This window comes from Akebia trifoliata, chromosome 10, assembly GCF_017979445.1.
Source record: "Akebia trifoliata isolate Shusen 1 chromosome 10, ASM1797944v1, whole genome shotgun sequence".
NCBI lineage: Eukaryota > Viridiplantae > Streptophyta > Magnoliopsida > Ranunculales > Lardizabalaceae > Akebia > Akebia trifoliata.
Window position 1 is genome coordinate 1,900,835 of NC_141384.1, and position 23,009 is coordinate 1,923,843.

A 23,009-nucleotide genomic window follows, 5' to 3' on the forward strand; every position below is an offset into this window, starting at 1 on the left:
TTATCCATTCCTCGGATTTGGGGAATTCTACTTTATTTTAGGATGATCCCTCGAATATCGGGTCAAAGCTTATCTTTTTTGTATCCAGAATCCTTGATCTCTTGAGATTCGCTTCTATCATCAGTTTGTATCGTGAGTTGTGGTACCAAGTCGACTTATTATACTACATCATTAAATTCGATACTTCTTGAGTCGATAAACACCACATGACACGATCTTGTGGGTCATAAAAATTATCCTCCTAAAACATCTATAATTTTACCACCATTTTCAACTCCGAATCTAATACCATTGTGAATGGTTAGTTGGTTCGAACACTGCCAAAGTAACTTTTCTACCTGGTTAAATCATATAACCCCCATGGGCTTTAAGGTTGAGGTTTCAAGCCCAACTAACCTAAAAAAAAAGAAAAAAGAAAAAAGGAAAAAGGGTGGGAGGGAGGGAGGGAGGGAACATCCCAAATGGACCCTACCTTCAACCGATCTAAATCTACTGATAGAAACTGTACTTCCGACTTACCAAAAACGGAATCATTCTTTATTAAATTCACCACTCCTGCAAGATTCCACACTTTATTGGCACAGATTTACAAATACACCCTCTGTATTTAGAATATTTACAAGTTCCAACATCCTTACTTTCTTTCCTTAATCTTCAGTCCTCCCCAGTCTTTGTCGTATTCCACACGCAGACATATACGCTCTGCATGAAGTCCATCCACGTGGCTACATCTCTCTTCCTCCTTCCTTAAAAACTAAGAAAAACACCATTTTCAAGTCAGATTCTCTAAGATATTCAACCAAAATTCCGAGAGCATCTCTAAACTTCATCTCTGCACCACCTCTCCACCACGTTTTTCGCTACCACATAGAGAGAAGCGTTTCTCATATTCATCTCTGGACCGCCACTCCAGACGAGACTGTGATGCTTGTCTTTGCCGCTTGTTGAAAGTTGAAATCGCACCAAATCGGTCCTTCACTCTTAGCTTCTTCTCCCTTTTTTTTTCCCCTAATCAGGTACTCTCTCTCTCTCTCTCAAAATCCATAGTTTTAATCTCTATTAGGGTTTATTATATTTGTAATAGTTTCTGAAACACTTATCGTTTTTGCAGCTCAAACGCATAAAAACAACCAGGAAAAACCCTAGTTTTTATCTTATCTTATTTGATTTAAACTTGTCTTTCTTTCAATCTCTGTCATCAATTTTCCCTCTTCAATGGCGATTGATCATAATTCCATCCCCAAAGATCTCAGACCATTGAACGTAGCTCGAACAATGGGTGAAGAGCCTCGCCCCACTGACACCCCTGCAATGGGGAGGAACATTATTGGGTTTGTCCCAAATCCAATTCAAGATGTTAGTAGTCCTGAATCAAGGCCGGTCTTTGATGCTGGATTCAGTGGTGGGTTAGGCTATGGGAATCCAACTATGGGTTGTGTCCCTAGTCCGATACCAGTCAGCTCTGTTGGCATTGCTGCCCCTGGGTTTAGTGAGATTCCCAATTTCGTTAATCGCTTAGATGGCAATGCTGGCGATCAGGCAATCGATATGGGCATCAAAGATTCATCTTCGATCAAGAAAGTTAAGTTCTTGTGTAGTTTTGGGGGGAAAATTCTTCCAAGACCGAGTGATGGGATGTTGAGATATGTTGGGGGTCAGACTAGGATCATTAGTGTGAAGAGAGAAATTAGTTTTCAAGAACTTGTGCAGAAGATGATCAATACCTCTGGGCAACCAGTAGTCATCAAATACCAACTTCCCGATGAGGATCTTGATGCCCTTGTCTCTGTTTCATGTCCCGAGGATCTTGAGAACATGATGGAGGAACAAGGGAAGTTGGTCGAGAGATCTTCGGATGGGTCAGCGAAACTTAGGGTCTTTTTGTTTTCGGCCTCGGAGCTGGACCCGTCTAGTCTTACGCAGTTCGGTGAATTACTTGATAGTGGGAAGAGGTATCTTGATGCCGTTAATGGGATTTCAGATGGGATTACAAGTGGAATCACAAGGAAGGTGAGTGTATCAAGTATGGCGTCCACGCATAATTCTGATAGCTCCAGTCCTTGTCAAGGGGATGGAGGTTCTCATGATATCACAACGAATTTGACTCATGTGGATCCTAACACTGTATTGTATACAGAAGTTCCTCCGATGCCATCAGCTCTTCCTGCGGTCCTAACTGGAGTACCCCAAACGTTATCTTCTCCTCAACCTGAGATTGAATTGGAGAGACCATTGGGTTACAATCTGCAACAACCTTTGGGAATGGATTTTCCACCACCCGGGACTTATGTGCAGACTTATATGGATCCTCATCAAGAAGCCATAAATCATCTAGATTATCCCCATATTTCTTCCCAAATTGGGTACTCGAATCCTCAAGGGTTAGGGATTGTGGGGTCCATTTATGGGCGTGGTGATCACCGACAACAGCTCCACGACAATACTATTGGTGTTCCACCTCAACAGTTCATACCGGCAGTACATGTGACAATGGGTTCTTCAGCTTCTCATGTCAGTATAAAACCAAATGAATTTCAGCAGTTTGTGCAGCTTCACCATGCCCTAACCAATCCGTATCCCGAAGAAAATAAAATGGGAGCAAGGGTGGTTCGGCTTCCAGTTGATCAAGGCTATACAACCTACCAACCCCAGTCCCCAGTCCCACTTCAGGGAGGAAGTCATGGCTGGCATCAGGTGCCACCCGTAGAACATGTGGTCTACTCCGACGGATGGCTCTCTCACCAACAAGGACTATGTCCTGAAAAAACTCAAATTCCGGAAGATTGTCTTATGTGTCAGAAAGCATTGCCTCATGCACATTCAGATACTTTGGTACAGGGAAATAAAGACGGCATAACAAATACTATATCTGATTCGAACCCAGCTTTTCTGAGTCTCCCGTTGGAGGATAATTTGAGAGCTCAACCTCCAAACAGAGTAGTAGTAAGTGGAGCCTTGGGTGAGGGAATGGTTGAACACCAAGGAGCCTGGACTCAACCAGGGGATGTAACGCATGTAGATCATAAGTTCGGGTTCGCTAAGGATAGAGAGATGCAGCATGAAAACGCAAGAAGTCTGCAAAAACCCAACAATTCTGATCATCCTAGGATGGTGTTTCCCCAAGGTATGGTGGTGTTTCCAAGTGATGTGAAGTCTCAATATGGAATGATGAGCCAACCTGTTGGTTCTGATATCCCTACTGTGAGAATCGTACCTCCCAAAACTTCAGAATCCCCAATTCAAGAATCTTCACCAGAATATTTTGGCAAGAATCCTGGCCTAGCTTCGAAAGAAAATGTCTCAGACCCTTTCATCTTATCTGACCAGCTTAGACCAATTGATGGCAAAATGAAAGGAAACCATCCAAGTCCACCCGAAGTTTCGGGAAGTAACGAGCAAGGTAGATCACCTGTTAATAAACTTGAAATGGAAATGTTGATGCGCAATGCCTTCACGAAACCCAGAGTTCTTCCTGATGGGAATCACATTAGTCCAATTGAAACGCTTCCATCTTCCTCTCCAGAAGTTCTGTACTCCCATTATTTTCATCCTGTAGAGGCCACCAACCAAGACACACAATCTGCAATGTTGGGTATTTCAGGACCCTATCCACACTTAAAAATTGGAGTTCAAAACACAGGTTATGATGAAATGTGGCATGGTAAGCCTGTATTCTCAGATGATGTTTCGAATGATGTGGCTTCTGGCCTTTCAAGTGGTAACTCTGTGAATCCATTCGAAGGGGTGGTTGGAGATAACAAGGATCTTGATTCCTCAAACTCGCTTTTCAGCAATCAGGATCCTTGGACTATGCAACATGAGACACATTTTCCAAGTCCAGTACCTAACACATTGCCAATGAGCAAAGAAGCCTTTGTTATGATGGAAGAAGGCATTTTCCACAAACCATCAGTCAACTTAAACAAGGATTCAAATTTGGAACATGTTCACTCCGACAAAGGTGAGAACTCATTGAGAATTGATTTGTATTTTCATATGTTATATAAATACTTATCTAGGTTTTAATATTCCTTATTTTCCCTTTCGAAGGTACGGTCTTGGCAGAGGAACTTACCAAGCAAGAACTTAAGGCTGTTGCCGAGGGTGTGGCAGCTATGGTTCTTCAATCTTCCACATCTGTTCATGATTTCAATGATCCCATTCTTGAGGCCAATCTTGACAAAGAAGTTCATGATAATGATGTAGAAGCCCGTACTGCATTCAAAGTTGAGGTGCTTACAATACTTCATGTTCATCTATCTTTTACTACTTTAAATTGAACTTAATTGTCCAATGTATTGAATTCAGGGTGTCAAAACCAAGCTACCAGACAAAACAAATCCTGGTTTACCAACTTCAGATGGCATTGGTCGCTTACAGGTTGGTGATTTGGTTCTATGGTTTCTAAACTTTCTAGCATAGTCACAAAATTCACAGTATTTTTGGATAAATCAGAATAATTCGCAGAATAAAGGCTAAGCTGATTAAACCGGTAATTAACTGGATAAATATTTAATGCACCGATTTAATTGGTGATTTGTCGATTATTTAACATTTGTTTCTTTCCAATGTTCAAACTTCAGACCAAATGATCCTTTTAGGTTTTTAATAATTATGATCAAACCCTTAGCTTTTGAAAATTATTAAAATTTAAGACATTATATAAATTTTTTTAGGAAATCCTTCAAGAATAAAGTTATGTTCTTGTCCATCCAAAACTTTCAATGCACTTAAATTATATGAATTCTAATTTGACTTGAGCAAGTCAACACTGAATAATTGACCCAGACACTCTTGAATCTTAATCATATAGTGATTAGTAACTGAATTTTTCAGATTTTAACCTAATCAACCCCTTACCAAATAATTGCTGAATCCGAACTTTGCTACTGCTGTTTCTGGTGGTCAAAGTGTGTGCTCTTGATAAGCTTATTCATGCACCCTTGATTATCTTTTGGCAGATAATAAAGAACATTGATCTTGAAGAGCTGCAAGAATTAGGCTCTGGCACCTTTGGGACAGTTTACCACGGAAAATGGAGAGGGTCTGACGTTGCAATTAAGCGGATCAATGATAGGTGCTTTGCTGGGAAGCCATCAGAGCAAGCCCGCATGGTTTGTGTCCATCAACTTTGATGACCTCCAAACTTTTTGCTTATGTCATACTTTTTTGCTCATTTTGTCTCCTTAAAACTGTGGTTTCTGCATTGCTCAGAGAGAAGACTTTTGGAATGAGGCAATTAAGCTTGCTGACTTGCACCATCCAAACGTCGTAGCTTTCTACGGTGTTGTTCTGGACGGTCCTGGGGATTCTATAGCAACAGTAACAGAATTCATGGTTAATGGTTCTCTGAGGCAGGCTTTACAAAGGAATGACCGGTATGGCTTATTTGTGGACTTTTATTGTTCCTATTCTCTGTATGTTTCCATTCCATGATGATCTGGTGTGATTGCATGAACCTGTAAGTGTATATGGCACACTACTGGTGGAAAATTTGGTTAAAAAAATGATGATTCAGTGCTAGTTGTTGTCAGGGGACTTGACAGGCATAAGCGTATCTTGATTGCCATGGATGTGGCCTTCGGAATGGAGTACTTGCATGGAAAGAATATCGTACACTTTGACCTAAAAAGTGATAACTTACTAGTCAATCTTCGAGATGCTCACCGACCAATATGCAAGGTGAGTGGCTCTGCCCCAAATTATTTGCAATGCTTTGTTGGTTTATTGTCACAATACTACTTTCTCTATCTCGGAAATCTGCGTTCCCTTGTTGATTCATGGATTCATCTGTTTTGAATAGGGTTGATATCTTCAAAATTTAAGTAGCTGGCTATTACAGAATGTTTCTACATTTCAATGGAACAATATGTTCAAAGACAACCATGCATTATTCCTCTAAGGTCTCACCACCTGAAAAATCTTACCCCACTTCAAGTTTAGCCATCTGATACGCTGTTTATTTCAAAATATGTAATCGATACATATAGATATTAGCCATGTAGAGCTTGGACCGTGCCTCTCATTTGGGCCATGTGGATTGCCACACATAGGTCTAATTGACACCTCAGCCTTACAGTTCATGGTCTAGATTGGATTTGTAAATAATTCCAAAAAAAATAAAAAATCTTTTGTTGGGCTAGATCTTGACTTTGAAAATTGACAATCATTGAACTCTCATATTTAAAAATTAAATCCAATGGTGAAAAATGTTTTTTTTTTTTTTTTTTTTTTTTTTTTTTATTTGGGAGTTCATAAAATTTTATACCCTACATCCATGTGGCACCCGATCGTGTTTTTGGGTGCCACATGGAGACGTGGTTCATATAAATAGGTGGTCCTTTAGTCCATATATCCCCGTCTCATATATATAAATAGGTGGTTCTTTCGGTCTTTATGTTGAGTAGTTAACACCAATATCAGGGTCAAATTTGACCAAATTGACTGTTTTGACTAGGAAAAATATTAGGCAGCCATACAAAACTATAGCCATTTTAATAATGACCACCTTTTGAGTAGCCAAGACAATTGGCATATGGAAAAAAAAAATTTACTTTAAATACTTGATTAAAACTCATAGGCTGAACACCACAGATATGCAAAGTTTTTTGCTTGCTTTTGTTCCATTTGTTGACAATGTCATTCTCAAAATGCCCCAGAAGTGAATCTTCCCGTACAAATCTGTATGTACGTGGCATTAGCTAAGAAATTTTGGTTTCCATGAAAACCTTTGTACTGTTCTAAATCCTCAGTCCTTGTTCCAATTTCAGGTCGGTGATTTAGGCCTATCAAAAGTGAAATGTCAGACCCTAATCTCAGGCGGTGTTCGTGGAACACTTCCATGGATGGCCCCAGAGCTTTTAAATGGCAGCAGCAACCTTGTCTCTGAAAAGGTTTTTTTTTTTTTTTGAAGCCCATATTTCGGTGTATCATTTCCATTTGTCACATTTTTACAAATTTTGATCTTTTTCAATGTTTCTGGTGTAACGTCAGGTTGATGTGTTCTCCTTTGGAATCGTGATGTGGGAACTTCTCACTGGTGAAGAACCATACGCTGACTTGCATTATGGGGCCATCATAGGTAAATTGCACCTTGTATTATCGAGCTCATACTTGTCTTTCGAACTTTTTATTAAACCCACCAAGTCTTACAATACATAACTCTGACCATCAATTTTAAAAGGTGGTATTGTGAGCAATACATTGCGACCACCGGTGACGGAATCATGTGATCCTGAATGGAGATCTCTGATGGAGAGATGCTGGTCTTCCGAGCCATCGGAGAGGCCAAGCTTCACGGAGATTGTGAACCAATTACGTTCTATGGCAGCTTCTCTTCCACCAAAAGGCCAATTCCAACAAAAATGATTTTCAGGCAAGACACTACCATTCTCTGCTCTCTCTCTCTTTACTCTCTGCTTGTATTTTGTTGGCCTCTGGTTTTTAAATCAACTCTTTAACGCTTGAATCCGTTCACATTTGTGTATGAATCCACTTGTATCTAAAACATTTGTTTAAAAAGCTTATTACTTGGTTATTTTGTGCCATTGTGAAGGTTCCTGTTAAGTTTTCTCACATATGCATCAATCAAACCCATCCCACAATATAAGCCATAAGATGAGAAGAATTGCAAGAGATTTTACTTCATCACCCATTTCGGCCCACCCTTTGCCTTTGGTGATCCTACAGACAGAAAATCATATTCATCAGATTCGACTTTATTTCTTATTTATTTGTTTTGTTGAAACACATTTTTTTGTTTGTGATTCTGGAAGAAGAAAAAAAACTCGAACCGATTAATAAGAAATCACCAATCTGGCTGATTTTTGGAATATAAGCCCACCGAGTGGAAAGTTCATGGGCCATAAAGTGGGGCACATGCAACAAAACAAAAACAAAAACTAATATCTCTTTTTCTTAAAAGTAGAGAATTTGGGATATTCTGAAATTGATTTACAAACATAAGTTTTAGAAATCATCTCTCTTTTTCTTAGAAGTAGAGAATTTGGGATATTCTGAAATTGATTTACAAACATAAGTTTTAGAAATCATATCATCCTCTACCCCTTTTGAGAGGTTTTGGATTTAATTGGGTTGGAGTTTGCAAGCCTTACTTGTGCGACTAACTTAATATTTTAAAATTTAAATACCTCATTTAACTTGATATTTCCCATATAAACATATCTTTTTTCAATAATTAAATGTGTGCTTGATGTCAAATGATAATTTTTGTTTGCTATTTATTCATTAAGCTTATAATATAGAAATACTTATTACCCTTATTAGAGAAATTTCCCAAAAAGTGTGCAACTTTTGCAAAAAAAAAAAAATCAGATTCATGTACACTGTTCATCTTTAATTCCCAAAACACGTTCATTGGTCAGACAATCTCGCTGATAAAAATGCCGTTTCGGAATTAAAATGATCAGTGTACCATACACGTAAATTCTTCATATTCAGCAGTAATTCACCCTAATTATTATTTAAGAGAGGTTCTATTGCCACCCCAATTCATATGTAAATCACTGAAGAACTAGCACACATCTTGGGAAGGCGTTAGCAAAAGTTGGCATTGCAATCAAAGGCACTGGGTTTGAAAACCACATTTATAAGTGGTCTTTTGACTTGGAATTTGTCAGCTTAAATGGAAATTACAGAGACAAGTGGAATTGCGTCTGTCCAGCGGGGTATCTATCTAGTGAAGTTTTAAAGTGAACTGCTTTCAATACATATACCAAGTTTCCATTATCACGATCTGAATCCAATCGAGCTCGTGGTGGCTTCATGATATTTTGACCTCCCAAACTATTGATGATTTTCAAGTTAAAAAAGAAGAGAAAACTCAAACAACAAATGTGATTTGTTAAGGCTGTCTCCATGAATGGGAAACTTCAATTGAAGATCACATGAAGAGCTTAAACTTCAGTTAAGGAGTTTTGCTGCACTTTCTACTCCTACAACAGACAGCTGGACCTACGTAGCACTGTCAGTAAACATTTTTACTGTGTCCACGACCGATGGCCTATAACTGCTCTTATTCACCAATATATATTGAGGGAGAAATATAACTCTCATCTGCTAATGCAAGGAGAAACAAATTCCATGAAGATCCTGTGTTCCAGCAATATATTCTTATAATTTGAACTACATGTTGTGCCTCGATGTATACTCGTCAATTGGCACTGATTAGCGTTTGAACTAACCACTTGTAAGCACTACTCAGCCGCCTCATCTACTATGATTCATATTCTGTGTAGAAACAAAAGAGTAAACTGTGTGGTATCCCCACGGAAGTCTTTTGTCTATATTCTGTATTTTGATGTTGAATTTGGCCCACATATTAGGAAGTAGTACCCAGAGTTTGTTTTGGCATTTGAATCTGAATGTGGCCATCATCTACGCAAAATGTCCGCCGCTGTTTTCACCTGCATTGTTTCTATTATAGAACTAAGTTGTCAGAAGTTCTTGAAATAATCAATTTTTACCTAATAGGTATATTCAAAGTTTCAGTCAAGACACACGAAACATTGAATGTTTTGGATTTTCTCGGAATGTTTCACTATGTCTTGGTCAAGACAGTTTTGGTTTTTTTTTTGGGGTGCCAAAACATTGCATCAAAAAGAGATTCTAAACCTTGGGTACATGTATTATAGTGGGCGTACCTCTTGCGTTTGGTCTTTAGAGTTGTAGAAGATGAAGGATTATTGTTCCAGTTCCTCTTTCTCTGGTTAATGAACCAGTTATTGATCTGCTTTAATTGCAAACCTGTTTCCTGTACCAGCCTTGCCTTGTCTTCCTCCTGAAACATGATATAAAAAAAACATACCAGACGTTTTAAAGAGTTGATAAACCAACAAAACCAGTTGAATTACAGAAAAAAGGGAAGATAAGTCAGACTTACAGTTGGGTATGGCCATTTGGAATGTGATTGCCACCAAGCCTTTAAGTGTGAGGCAGTGTCACCAGGGAGTTTTCCTGCTCGTCTCTTGCGTAGAATCTCCTCCCTTATGTCCACAATCTTCTCTTTGTAACTCTAAGATACATGCAACTTATTATTAGAACCTCGATCGTCTGTGCATTTGAAGTAAATAACCAAAAAATAATATTCTTGCCTGTTTCAGATCATGCTTCAGTTCTTGCCTGACACGCTCCATCAAGGACCTCTCTGACTCTGTTGGGACGAGAGGTCCAAGTCCCATGCTATCTGGCTCTTCGAAACTTCCATCATACAAGTTGGTGTTGCTATCTGGGTTGTCGTCGTCGTCGTCATCTGACATTGTTGCACCTGTGCCTTCACCTGGAGAGACACCTACTCACACAGCACGGTTGATTACCAAATAAGTTCCCCAAATGTGTTTCAGAAGTAGAAATGTGAACACCTGCATTTCTATTATGCTCAATCCATGAATATATTGTTTCTTTATTACACAACATTCAGCTCCACACCATCTCAATCATCAAAACATAAATAGTTGAACACCCATAATTGATCGTAAAGAAGCGCTTCGAGAAAAAATGTGGGATATCATTTTAGAATAATAAAAATACCTAACACATTAGGTAGCAAGGAACAATCGCACTGCCAAAAGAACATACTCGGAAGGGAGAATCTTGGATTCAGACAAAAGAACAATGTGTAATGAGTTTTGAGTATTGCTCCACAAGGCACGAAAAGAAATACATTGTCCTTTATTTGCTAAAACTACACCTAAATTCACTTGTAATTTTCGATTTCAAGATTTTCTCTAAAATTGAGGATTGACCACAATCTATGGCAATGACAAGGAAACAAAATGGAATCGAAAGAAAACAATCAAATTTATGCAACACATTTTACAACTAGTAACAGTTATGCTCACAAACGTCACTCAGAAGCTTCCACTAGATGCCAACAACAACAACAACAATAACAACAAGAAGAACAGAAAAGAAAACATTATTTTTTTTTTTTTTAAGTATAAAATATATTGAAGAAAAGAGACGAACAAAATACAAGAAAAGAAGGCCGATGTAGCCCTTCAAAGAAAAGCAAAAACAAACGAAAAAATACCAAGTCATCAATGATTACACAAGAAATTCCTTCTAAAAACAAAGTCATCGAAAGTAGTTCCCGCAAACTCTATGTTCAGATTTGACCAAAGATACAAAAAACCCAAGATCTCCAAGAAAACGCCATGAGAGCTTCTTGCCTTACTTTTTAACACCCTGTTATTTCTCTCGTTTCACAACCCCCAAGCAATAGCCGAGGGAAGCATAGCCCAGATGAGTCTTTTTTTGGAGGAGAAAGCATTATTGGCCCATTCTACTAACAAGAAGAAAAACTTCCAAGGTCAGAACTAATTAATACGAAAAAAGCCAAGGAAAAGGGACCAAATATCATGAAAAAAAGAGTAATAAAATATGGTCAACTGATTCCCCATCCCTCAAACAAAGGGGACAACAATTGGTAGTGATCCATCCCCGAGCAATCAAATTGTCCATTGTAAGAATCCTCCTTAAGGAGGCCAACCAAACAAAAAATGAGATTTTAGAAGGAACTAACTTGGACCAAATGATGGACTCCGGGAAGGATTCCTCAGCGAAAGGGATTAGCCACTTGTGAAAAAAACGGACAGAGAATCTCAGATCTTTTGCCCTCATCCATTCCCACCTATCCTGAACGCTTTCGTTGAGATGAAAAGAATACAAGAGATAAAGGAAAGATGTCACCTCTGTTAGCTCCCAATCATTAAAGTTTCTCCTGAACCCCAACTCTCAAATAGAAGTGGAGTCGTTGCAAATCAAATGCTACTGGATTGAACAGTTCCTAAAAGAACAAGCGTACAAGGACGAAAATTGAGTTGCCAGAGACGATGTGTCATACCAAATATCTTCCCAGAATCTGATTTTGTCCTCCGTGCCCGCTCTGAATCTTATCCCACTCTCAAAGTTCTCGCTCACTTTAAGGATCCCCTTCCACACACTGCACCCAAAGATTTGGAGTGAATTAAAGGAGTCTTGTTCCTCCATTCCACACTTTCCAAAGCCAAGGCTTCTATTGTTGGTAGAATTCATATGCAAACTGAAAATTCTATACAATGGTTTTTTTTTTAATCGGTAAACTGGGATTGTAGGGCCCCACCCTTTTATTTATTCATCGAGAATAATTACATGTTACAACATCATAAACTATCCTTGCTAATTCTTGAGGAATAGCAATTGAATCCTCTATTACAAAGAAATCCCTTCCAATAGCTCCCAAACGGGTAAGAAAATCAACAGCTCGATTGGATTCCCTCCAATAAAATTCAAGAAATAAAAGTTCCATCCAATAAAATTCAAGAAATAAAAGAATTTTCCTTTTGCCAAATCTCCCTTACAAGTTCATCATATTTCCAAGACACCTCAAATTCACCCTTAATGTTTTTTAGGGCATAAAAGGAATATCAACTCGTACGTATTTGTGGATAGTTCCATACCAAAGAAAATTTCATAGCCTCCCGACTTGCTAGCAACTCAATAGCAATTATGTCATTTTCTTCACTTCCAGCCCAACCTGCAAATTCCACTTGGCCAAAATGATTTCGACCTATAAAATTTATGCATTTGGGCATTTTCCAAAACATACTCTTCACTTGAGGAATAATATGTTTACATGTGCATTTCCAACTTTGGAAAAAAGAACTCAACGACTGCGGATCATCATTCACTTCCATTCCATCAAAGATTCCCTTGATATCTTCTCTAATATCCTCAAGAATAGTAAATTTTGTTTTAGCCACATCATCAAAAATTCATCCATTCCGCTCTTGCCAAATATGATAGATTGCAACACACAAACTAAAACTCCGCATATGGAAAATAATTTTGCTTGGGAACGAGTACCTTTGACAACAAGTACTTCCTCAACAAGAACCCATACCCACTCGGCTTATGCCAAATTTTGAAAGGATTAATTTCCAAATCCAAGCACTTTACTCACAAGCAAAAAATAGATGATCATGTGTCTCCGCGGCTTTTAGGCAAAGAATATATCTCGAGGTCATTGAAAACCCCTTTTCTGTAAATTCTCAATGGTTGGAAGTTTTTTTCTGAATTGCCATCCACGAAATAAAAGAATACCGAGGTACTCTAAATTTATTCCAAATGATGAATTTCCAAGGCACAATAAATCTCTCCCCAATGAGTCCCAAGTAAGCACTTTTTGAAGAGAATTTTCCATTTGTGGTGCTTATCCAAATCACCCTATCCACCATCACCCTTCTTGGAATCGATTTTGAATTCAGTAAATTCATCACATCCATCATTCTTTGGTTGTAAGGAATTGGCAAATTCCAAGAATCTCCACTATAGCACTCATTTACCTTTGCATCCAAGTGGCTATCAAACTGGACAATTCTATTACCAAATCTTCCAATTAAAGGTTTTCCCTCAATACATAGTTCTCTCCACATTAAAGTCAAAGGCCCATCACCCACCAAAAAACTAACAATTTTCATTATTGATTCTCGAGCCTTTAAAATACCCCTCCAAGCCCAAGATGCATTTTGAGGTGCTTCACAAGACCAAATATCGTTCTTCCCAACATATCTTGAAACCATCCAATTCGCCCACATGGATTTCTTTTCAATCAAGCTCCAGAAAACTTTCATCATACCCAATTTATTCCAATCCCTCAGTCTCTAAATGCCAAGACCACCATTTTCTAAAGGAGTACAAATTTTATTCCATTGAACAAGGTGACAAGAGCTAACAAGGGAGGGACCACTCCAAAGAAACTTAGACAAAATGGATTCAACTTTTTTCATAATACTAACTGGTATATTAAAAGAAGCCGACCAATAAAGTTGAAAACTGGACAAAACGGACTTTACTTCAACTCAACCCACAGAAGAAAGAAATTGATGTTTCCAACCTTCAATCCTCTTGTAAATTTTATCAACTAAAGGTTGACATATGGAATGGGTAAGTCTCGAAGAGAAAAGGGGGAGACTTGTACATTGTTTATATAATGATGAAATCATAAATCTGGATCCCATGCAAAGATCAAAGATATTGTATTAGGAACCACAATGAACATATGCCTGAAAAAAGGTCGAGATTGTCAAATCCCACTAGGACTTAGATATCGTTAATTTCTAGTGGCATTACATTCTACTCAAATATTTCATTGGGAGGGTATCAGATGTGTTGGAAAGCTCGTTCAAGGAACTACAACTATTTTACGGCTTTTGGATAGCTTCAGATGCTTTGGATGTCAAAAGCATGTTGAAGTTTTGCTACATTAGGAGTGACGAAAATTAGAGGTATTTTAGGTCTTAATGTTAATTTACATGAATGATTAGCAATCATTTCTTAGGTCTTACGTTTTGTTTTCTATGCTATTGATGTTCATAGGAATATAGGATGAGAGCGTGAGTTTTTTTCCGAACTTCCCATAAATGGCACCAAATTGTAGGTGCAATTTCTCATCCAATAGGCATCATATTGAGATGTGAACTACAGTGACGATGTTACAATAACATAAGATATGCTTTAAACAAAGAAGAGGAAGATAGAGAAAATAAACCTAATAGATTCTATGAGGTTAATTGTAGGATTTTTGGCTACCTCCTTGGACTCCCTCGAAATCATTTTGAACCAGGTAAAAAATATTTCCCAAAATGATTTGATTGATACCTCTCCAAAAAAATATCTTCATCTAAATCCTAATTGATAAGGTTAAATTCGGATTTGACTTTTATTCATGATCCCATGTGTTATGTGGGCGACCCAAATGAGTGTCTAGTTTCCTGACTTCCTAATATACGTGAATTCTCATTATGCCTGACTTCTCATGATGTTTGGATCAAGGTGGACATATCTCAAAATTTCATGTGTCCGACCTAGATTAGGTGCGCAAGTATTTGCACCCGCAGTTACCACTACCATTTATGAATATCACAAGACAATATAACACCATGAGCAAGCAGTTAATTTTGAATTTGGTACACATTGTTCTCAAGCACTAATGCAAAATTGCAAATTGTCACCTGTTAGGCTTTGCAGAGATTGCTCAAGCTCCCAACAAGCCATTACTGCTTCCATTGCATGCACACGAACATGTTGTTGCAGTTGTTCTTTAAAGGAACATAGCAATAGAACATAATGGGTCTATGCACCAACAAAAAGAAAATAGAAAAGTAAATCGGATGAATAAGAGAAATATGATTAAAGGACAAAATTAAAGATTATTCTAATGAAGATTAATAGATTCTTCAAATAAAATTAAAATAGGGGTGGCACAACAGTATGAACATGAAGTACATTTAAACCCAACACAAGCTATCAAGCATCCATTGAAGGAATTTTCGTATAAATTTTATTTTCTCCTGTAGGATAGTTTGATATGCTATTGATTAGGTAAAACTCAAAAGGTTAAATAATAATAATCATCATCGACACCTTATCCCAATTAGTGGGGTTGGAAACATGAATCTTATTTCTCCATGTAATCATTTGAGCCATAACCTCAATGTTGTTGTACTAGATCTTTTTGCACATTCCCATACCATCTCAAACCAATTTCCTTTCTTTTATTTTCTATTAGTGGATATGGACATTTGTTTTTCTTAGTATTACAACTCATCCTCTCAACATCCCAATGTATGAACATTCTAAGACCATGTTTCTTGATATCCCATTGAACTCCATAATGTATGGTTGGTCTTATTGTTGTCTTCTTCAGTTGACGTTGATTACGTAATACTGTAGAAGCTCTCCTCCACTTCATCCGCCTAACACTAATTTATAGCTCACGTACTTACGAATTTATCCATCTTTATGCATAAATAAACCTTTTAAAAAAAAATGTGCTTCTTTTGGGGTTGTGATTGTCCATCAATCTAAAAGATTCAAAGTGTACAACACCATAAGAGTACACAATCCCATCAATTATAACCAAGGAAATTAGAAAATGTAGATATAAGAGGAATACTCAATCACTGATTAATATGCACAAGTGGATATTGGGGGAACATTCGACCATAGATTGTTATGCACATTTGACATGATCCAAACTTCATACGAATGAAGTTTGGATAATGTCAAATGCGCAAAACAATCAACTAAAATCTTGGGGACTAGGCTTCGATTATGATTGGCAACCACAGTACCTCCATAACTACTGAAATCTACTATTTAGACAAATGATCCCATAATTCCAAAATGAATCCCTCAATTCCAAAATGAAATTCCACAATGAAAGTTGCGCAAGGGCTTTCATATTTAAATAAGAGAACCAACATACCAATAAAATCCCTAAAATCTAAGTCAATAACACCAATGTACTCAAATATAGACATTTCTAATTTTGATTTTCTTAGTATTACCACTCATCCATCTCAACATCACAATGTTCACTACGCTCATTCTAAGAACGTTTTTCTTGATATCCCAACATTCAACTCCACAAAGAAGGAATTGAAGGATTACAATCAAGGAATTTATGGATGGTAAGACTAGGAAAGACAAAATTAGAAATGTCAACATTTGAGGAATTTAAGAATAGTCCTATAATCAGCATCTAAGCTTATCCAAAATATTGGGGTTGATGACATGAATTTTATTTCTCCATTGAACTCTACCTTGAGCCATATCTTCAATTAAGGTGTGTTCAGAAAATTTGTTACTACCTTCATCCCACCATTTCCGATCCTCCTCTTGTCTCTTTAAATCCTTTGGCTTGAACCAAGTTGTTTTTTTTTCACTGGTATCACTATTGGTCTTTGTTCACATACCTAAACCGTGTCAAGGAACAAGTTCATTTAGTTGGCCCCCAAGCCTTTGGGGAATAAGGCTCCATCGCTCAAATGATAATGATGATGGAAGAAACATGTTCATCTAATTGAATGGTTGAACCTGCACAGACCACCAATTTGGTCTGATTCTTAAAACACTTATATGACCTGTGTAATTAATCCCAAACCCTTATCATGGATCAAAATAGCCCCATTTGGGGATACCATACGGAACGCTGGTTGAGATAGTTTAGGCATGCAAAATAAAGACAAATGAGATGGGATCAGTGAGAGAAGCGTTTTGGTGTCATCTAAAGGATCTAAATAAGATATCGAAAATAAAAAGTGTGTATGGAAGTAGTAAGAAAATATATGAAGAAACTTACATTTACTAAAGATGTGGCTCAAGTTAGAGTTAGAATGGCAAAATAGGATTCATAACCAATCCCAATCTCAAGGATAAGACATAGATAAAGCCATCAAATCCAACTTGAAGGTCAGGAAATAAATCTAGAGGAAATCACCAATACAATGCAAAACTTTTTGGAAATTACCATTTTCAAACGGTTAAAAATATTTCTCAAACCAATAATTTTATCATATTGAGAATTTAAATAAATTAAAAAAAAAAAATTTAACTCCAAACCAACAAACTTTTCTTCAAGGATTTTCTAGTAACCCCTAAAAAATGACATTGTCTTTTAACAACTTTACAAGAAAGTCATTATACATACGGAAAAGCCATCCTTGACATGGTCTTCTCTTAAAAACTGGTGACGATGACCTTGTATACCCTCATCTTCAACCTACAAACCAAAAACTCTTCATTTTTCTTCCCAAAACCAATCATCTTCAAGCCCTGCAACCCCTATGGTAAATTCTTTTAATATATTAAAGTTCATCTTCAATCCATCATTTTCAAGTTTCAACCTCGCTTTAATCCCTTGTAGAAACCCTTTATTTTTTTATCTGAAATTCCCTTATCTTTTACTTCAAAAATCCGATCTTGTTTTCGAGGTTTGCATGTTGAAAGGAGGGTAAAATTATTTTGCAAGGTTTAAATAAATATAATCTTAAGATTGAAGAGTAGGGTAAAAAAAATTCTCCAAGAGATTGAAGATGTCTGATTTTGGGAAGAAAAATCAAGGGTTTGGGATACAAGTTGAAGACGGGGCATTTAAGTCATTTTCCAATAGTCTTGTATAGAACACCAAGATCAAGGGGGCATGTTATCACTTGAGTGGGGGTAACTCAAATATTCACTAAAAAGTGGAGGGGTGTGTATCTAAATCGCTCATTAAAAAAAAAAAAAGACAATATCCTTCTGAGTACGAGGTATCAAGGTAATGTCAATAAAAATCCTATGGAAAATTTTGTTGGTTTGGAATTTTTTTCCTCAAAACAATAAATTTATTATTTTGAGAAATACTTTCAAAACACACTAAGTTAGGTAATTAACCAATCATTCGTGCATGATTTGGTAAATCACCCATAAATCTAATATATCCATTTGAAAATTTTAAACTACTCTTAGCAATAGCTAAACTATCCCTAAGTTTGGTTACCTTCTATTTTCAGGCAGACAAGCAAGGATTAGTGATCAGTAAAGAGTGAAAGCGGGTTCAATCGTTTTGAACTTAGGTCATGGTTTCAACACTCACGAACCTTACCAACTTAGCCAAGTTGGTACCTCCCTAAATTTGACTACCTAAAGTATGGGTAAACTTCAAGTATTGTTTAAAACGACAAACACAGTGAAATCTCACGAGAAGTGTAGCAGTAGCGCTTAATAATCTTAAGAATGATATCCTTGTCACTTGAAAGATTTTTAATGGAAGCAATAGTGCAATCTATGGATGTTGATTATATAATATGGTCATGATGTTTAAAGATTCCAAACTCTTTTCTCCACCTTGTAACACCAAATCACCAAGAGATTTTCTCTTGTTTTGCAAGATTAAATTGTAGAGAAACAATCTCTTAACACCCAAATCATTAAAAGATTGTCAATAGAATACTTGAGTTAGGTTAAAAAAAACATTTTGAAGCTGATTGAAACATCATTGCTGTAAAATTTGAAATTTCCAAACTCAATTCTCCATCTTGCAACACTTCAATCATCCCAACTATGCCTTAGCCCAACTATTTGGAGTTGGCAACAAGAACCAATTTCGATTTCTTACTAAAACAAGATAAATATCTTCTGTGAAAGAGAAATTTGTTGCGCACACAGAAAAGTCAATTCAGGATTTCACAGAATCCGGATTGACCAATCGCAAGATGTCGCATGTATTAAGAGCATCCCCAATTTACAAAAATACCTACATTAGGGAAGCCCTCAATACACACGGCATCCTGCGATTGGTCAATCCGAGATTCTGTGAAATCCCAGATTGACTTTTCTGTGTGCAAAAAAATCCTCTTTTGTCAAGGCATACATGTCTTCAAATAATTTTTTACTACCACAATCAACTTAATTTTAGGAGTTCTTCTTGCCCTTTCACAACCCTTATCTTGTACCAACCTACAAATTTCTTGAATTTCTTTCTCCATCACTTTCTTCCTCCTCCATTCTTGTTAAACTGTAGAAACTCTAATTTCTCATCCCTAATTACAATTCGCAGTCAAACAAGTCCCTTCCACCAAACAAACCTCGTCGAAAAGCTAAACTATTATAGATCTTTAAGTTTTTAGTTTAAATTCAAGACCATCAAAACAAACTATCAATTTTAATTATAAAAAAAAAGGATTCAAGTACAACAATCAACAACAAAAAACATTAAATTATTTCTACTCAAAGCTCATAAATTCAAAATATCAGATAAAATCATAAAATTAAAACCAAATAATATACCACAATTGAAACAATCAAGATTAACGAAAAGAGGGCAAAAAACCTAACCATGAACTGATCGAGCTCCTTATCGTCTCCATCAACTAGTGGTTGATTTCCATGTCCAATTACAGAGTACTTCGCTACGATTTGCTGCGATTGAGAAAGTTGCGCATCGATACGAGGCAACTGATCTACTGGAGTAGCAATGCGCAAGCACGCAACATGAGCCGAAAGCAACTGTTCGGACAACGGATGCGTCAAGATCTCAGCTTTATACTTCGAGTTCTCTGATAACTCCATTCCATTTCTGCTATTATCACCCCCTTGGTTCAGATCGTTGAGGTTACTGTTCTCGTTGTTCCTCAAATCGTTCGAACCTGGCGATATCGAAGCCGCGATCATGGCGTCGCTCTTCGTTCTGGTCTGTAAGTGAAGGAAACTACCGTCAACGTATTGATTCTGTTGCCGGAGAATTGCGTCGTTGAGCCAAGTCGGACCATCGCTAAGCTGGTTTTGTGGTGGTTTTCCGGTTATGGCGTCAGATGACGACGATCGACCTAGTTGTTCCGGTAAAATAGTACGTAAAATCGTTGTGGTTTCACCTAAATGTGGATCTGAGAAATGCTGAAGTGCCATCTCGTGTGAGAGATTGTCGTGGAACGCCATCGATAAGAGGTTTCACGGCGATTATCTCATCTTCTAATCTGGTTTTCTACACAACTCGTATATCAAGGACGACGACAGAAAAGCGGTATCTTGGAGAAGAAAATCCGCTCGTGAAACCACTTGTTATAGCTCTGAGAGTCTACCATTAATACTGCAGAGTGGAAATCAAAAGTTCGATACCGACATTCCAATCCTCCTCTAGCACTAAACGTAGTTTTGATTGGTAATTTAATAACATCTTTATCAAAATTTTGATAAGGATATCTAGAACTACCACGTGTCAATCTTCAAGGCCAACTGATCGTACCGACAGTCTTATAAGTTGGGAATTTTTACGTCTGTATCAAAAAAGGACTTCTGCTTTTGACGCCGCCGAATTTAATTAGCAGACTTTGGGGAAAGAACTGTACTTTAAGATCTGATCCCTATTGTGAAAATCGAGGTAGATAAATCGACGGTATAGAAATTTAACACGTGGTGAAATCTGTTTAATAACTGGATTACAGTTTGGTAACCGGTTGTGGCCTGTGATAAGACGACAAAAAAAAAACATTAAAGAAGCAGATCGAGAAAGGCGATTAGATTGAATTACGTTGGATTCTAATTCGATGGACACGTGTTGGATTATAGTTGCATGGACCACAAAGTTGGGGACATGTCGGAACGCGTTCCGATACAAACGTGGAGAAAAGAAGGGGGACCACTGGAGAGAATTTGACTTTGGGAACATCTAGGGTCCCTTCCAGCTGGCATAATCACGCTCTCTTCAGTGGTCCTCGATTTACGACAAAAGCAGGTGGTCCCCACCTGATTTACTGTGCATCTTATCTCATCTGTGGGCCCCTCCAGATTTACTGTGAAGCTAGTCTTGATTGAATTGACGCATGGTGGTCCGCACCTCCTACTACACGAGTCCCACTTTGAAGCAATCAGGCCGTTTCAAAAATTCGGTAAAACCATCTTCGCAACATGACACGTGGAATTTTAATTTATTTCAACCCCTACTTTTACAAATATTAGGATTACCTCCTTGATTTGCCACGTGTAATTCAAATAAGAGGATTGTACCGAAATTTTGAAGTGGCCTGTCCGCTTCATAGTTTTTTCCATCCCGTGTCAATCTGTTCAGATCTGTTTATTTACCAAAATACCCTAAAACTGTTTAGTGTTTTACCTTTTCAAAAGATAAAAATCATTCTTTTACGGCACCTTCTTCTTAGGCGTGTTCCACTTAAAAATGATAATAATAATAATAATAATAGATCTGCTATTGGCACCCCAACTTTTTTCTTATTACATTCCAATTAAAAATAAAGAAGAGTAAATTACTATTCCGTGTGCTAAATATGACAAAATTTCGAATCCATTACACTGTTCATTTTAAAAATCAAATCTCGTTGATAATTATCAGCGATCTCATTTTTAAGAAATAAATATATTTGTCTTTAAGTTCATCAGTGAGATCGTCACTTTAAAATCAAAGATAGTTGTTCTTTAAATTTAGCAGCAAGGTCGTCACTTTAAATTAGAATACCTATTGGTCAACTCGCTCAAAAAATATCAAGGTCCTAGGTTCAAACTTCTTGAACCCCTTCTTATGCTAACCACACCAAGCAAAAGAAAAGTGAATGATTGAAAATATATAAATGTTAATAGAAACTCTCTTTCTTCTTCTGATATTCTTTTTTCTTTTTATTTTTATTTTTTGATTTTAAGATTTTATGAGCGTAATCATATTTGTAAACAACTATTGAAGTTGTTTGAATGGGTGTTATAATGTTTTGTAATGTTAAGATTATAATATGAACCAAATCTCGATAATGTTTGAAGAGTGTATTTTAATCTTTAACTGGGGTGTGATAAATACTTTAAGAAATTGTGATATAATAAGTAAAGGTTGGGGTGCCCATAGCAGTCCTAAAAAATAATTATGAATTTTTTTAAAAATATTATATTTATTCCTCTTGCTCTCAATGGTAAATCCTTAATTGATTAAACTACTAAAATATCCATTGTTGGTGCGGGAACACTAAAGTAATTATGTGAAATGTATAAAAAAATAGTCAAATGGTTGTGATTTCGACAAAAAATAAAATGTAAAAAAATTATATTTTAAAGAACTAGTCATTACGATCATTATGATTGTAAATGCTATACCTCAAGAACCAACAACATGTGATCCGTGAAGGTGAGAATCCATGCAGGGGTGTCAATTGACACCACTAAATCCATGTCCATATGGTGCCACGCTGGAGACCCTCCCTCTCATGATGATCTCATATTTGAATCGATAATCGTGACATCGTGTAACACACGGAGCCAATTGCTATCCCCAAGAGGGATTGAGTACAAACTAGTGGGACAGAGATAATGAAGGTGAATATGGGGAAGATAAAGTCAAGAACTTCACCTCCAACATAAAGAACCTTTGTGGACACTATTAGGGTGGCCATACTATCACGAGGGATGAGGGGAATAAGGATATCAAAGTTGGACCCTCCCAAAAGTTATAAAAAGAGAGGAAGGGGGTCAGAAAAGGATACAGTGTGTGAAAGAAAACTCTCATCCATCTATTACAATGAAATTATAACAATCGCTACACTATCATAAGGATTACTGGTAACCAGCGAGTGTTGGGCATAGTAATCCCCTAAGGATTTATCTCATTTTACTTGACATGTGTGATTTGTGAGGTATTGCATGTACCTGAGAGATTTGAATGGAGATATGATGCTTTAAGAGGTCAATTT

At 37.2% G+C, this 23,009-nt stretch overlaps 2 protein-coding genes across 3 annotated transcripts; one reads left to right on the forward strand and one right to left on the reverse strand.

Moving 5' to 3' along the window:
* Positions 1–769: 769 nt before the first annotated feature.
* On the forward strand, positions 770–7,547 carry LOC147392673 (RAF-like serine/threonine-protein kinase 24). Its single transcript, XM_086455904.1, has 10 exons — positions 770–1,016; positions 1,112–3,961; positions 4,051–4,232; positions 4,309–4,380; positions 4,962–5,114; positions 5,215–5,378; positions 5,535–5,682; positions 6,771–6,893; positions 6,994–7,081; positions 7,184–7,547. The coding sequence occupies exons 2-10, from the start codon at positions 1,216–1,218 to the stop codon at positions 7,366–7,368; spliced, it is 3,861 nt and encodes a 1,286-aa protein (XP_086312030.1). The 5' UTR covers positions 770–1,016; positions 1,112–1,215; the 3' UTR covers positions 7,369–7,547.
* A 1,295-nt stretch (positions 7,548–8,842) lies between these two features.
* LOC147392674 (homeobox protein knotted-1-like 2) lies at positions 8,843–20,451 on the reverse strand. 2 transcript variants are annotated; one of them, XM_086455906.1, is made up of 6 exons: positions 19,660–20,451; positions 15,012–15,132; positions 10,113–10,309; positions 9,902–10,033; positions 9,663–9,799; positions 8,843–9,425 (listed from the first exon to the last, which is right to left on the reverse strand). In XM_086455906.1, the coding sequence occupies exons 1-6, from the start codon at positions 20,257–20,259 to the stop codon at positions 9,422–9,424; spliced, it is 1,191 nt and encodes a 396-aa protein (XP_086312032.1). In that variant the 5' UTR covers positions 20,260–20,451; the 3' UTR covers positions 8,843–9,421. The 2 variants fall into 2 exon arrangements, with proteins under 2 accessions (XP_086312032.1, XP_086312031.1); XM_086455905.1 differs by having other exon boundaries at positions 8,843–9,436; positions 19,660–20,450.
* Positions 20,452–23,009: the final 2,558 nt, after the last annotated feature.

Excerpts from the sequence above, each read along its gene's own strand:
- LOC147392673 (XM_086455904.1), top strand. The coding sequence starts at position 1,216 with ATGGCGATTGATCATAATTCCATCCCCAAAGATCTCAGACCATTGAAC. Across the intron at positions 4,233-4,308 it reads GTACTGCATTCAAAGTTGAG|GGTGTCAAAACCAAGCTACC; the intron begins GTGCTTACAATA and ends TATTGAATTCAG. Across the intron at positions 5,683-6,770 it reads CTCACCGACCAATATGCAAG|GTCGGTGATTTAGGCCTATC; the intron begins GTGAGTGGCTCT and ends TTCCAATTTCAG.
- LOC147392674 (XM_086455905.1), bottom strand. The coding sequence starts at position 20,259 with ATGGCGTTCCACGACAATCTCTCACACGAGATGGCACTTCAGCATTTC. Across the intron at positions 15,133-19,659 it reads AGGAGCTCGATCAGTTCATG|ACCCATTATGTTCTATTGCT; the intron begins GTTAGGTTTTTT and ends GTTGGTGCATAG. Across the intron at positions 9,437-9,662 it reads CTAAAGACCAAACGCAAGAG|AAACAATGCAGGTGAAAACA; the intron begins GTACGCCCACTA and ends GTTCTATAATAG.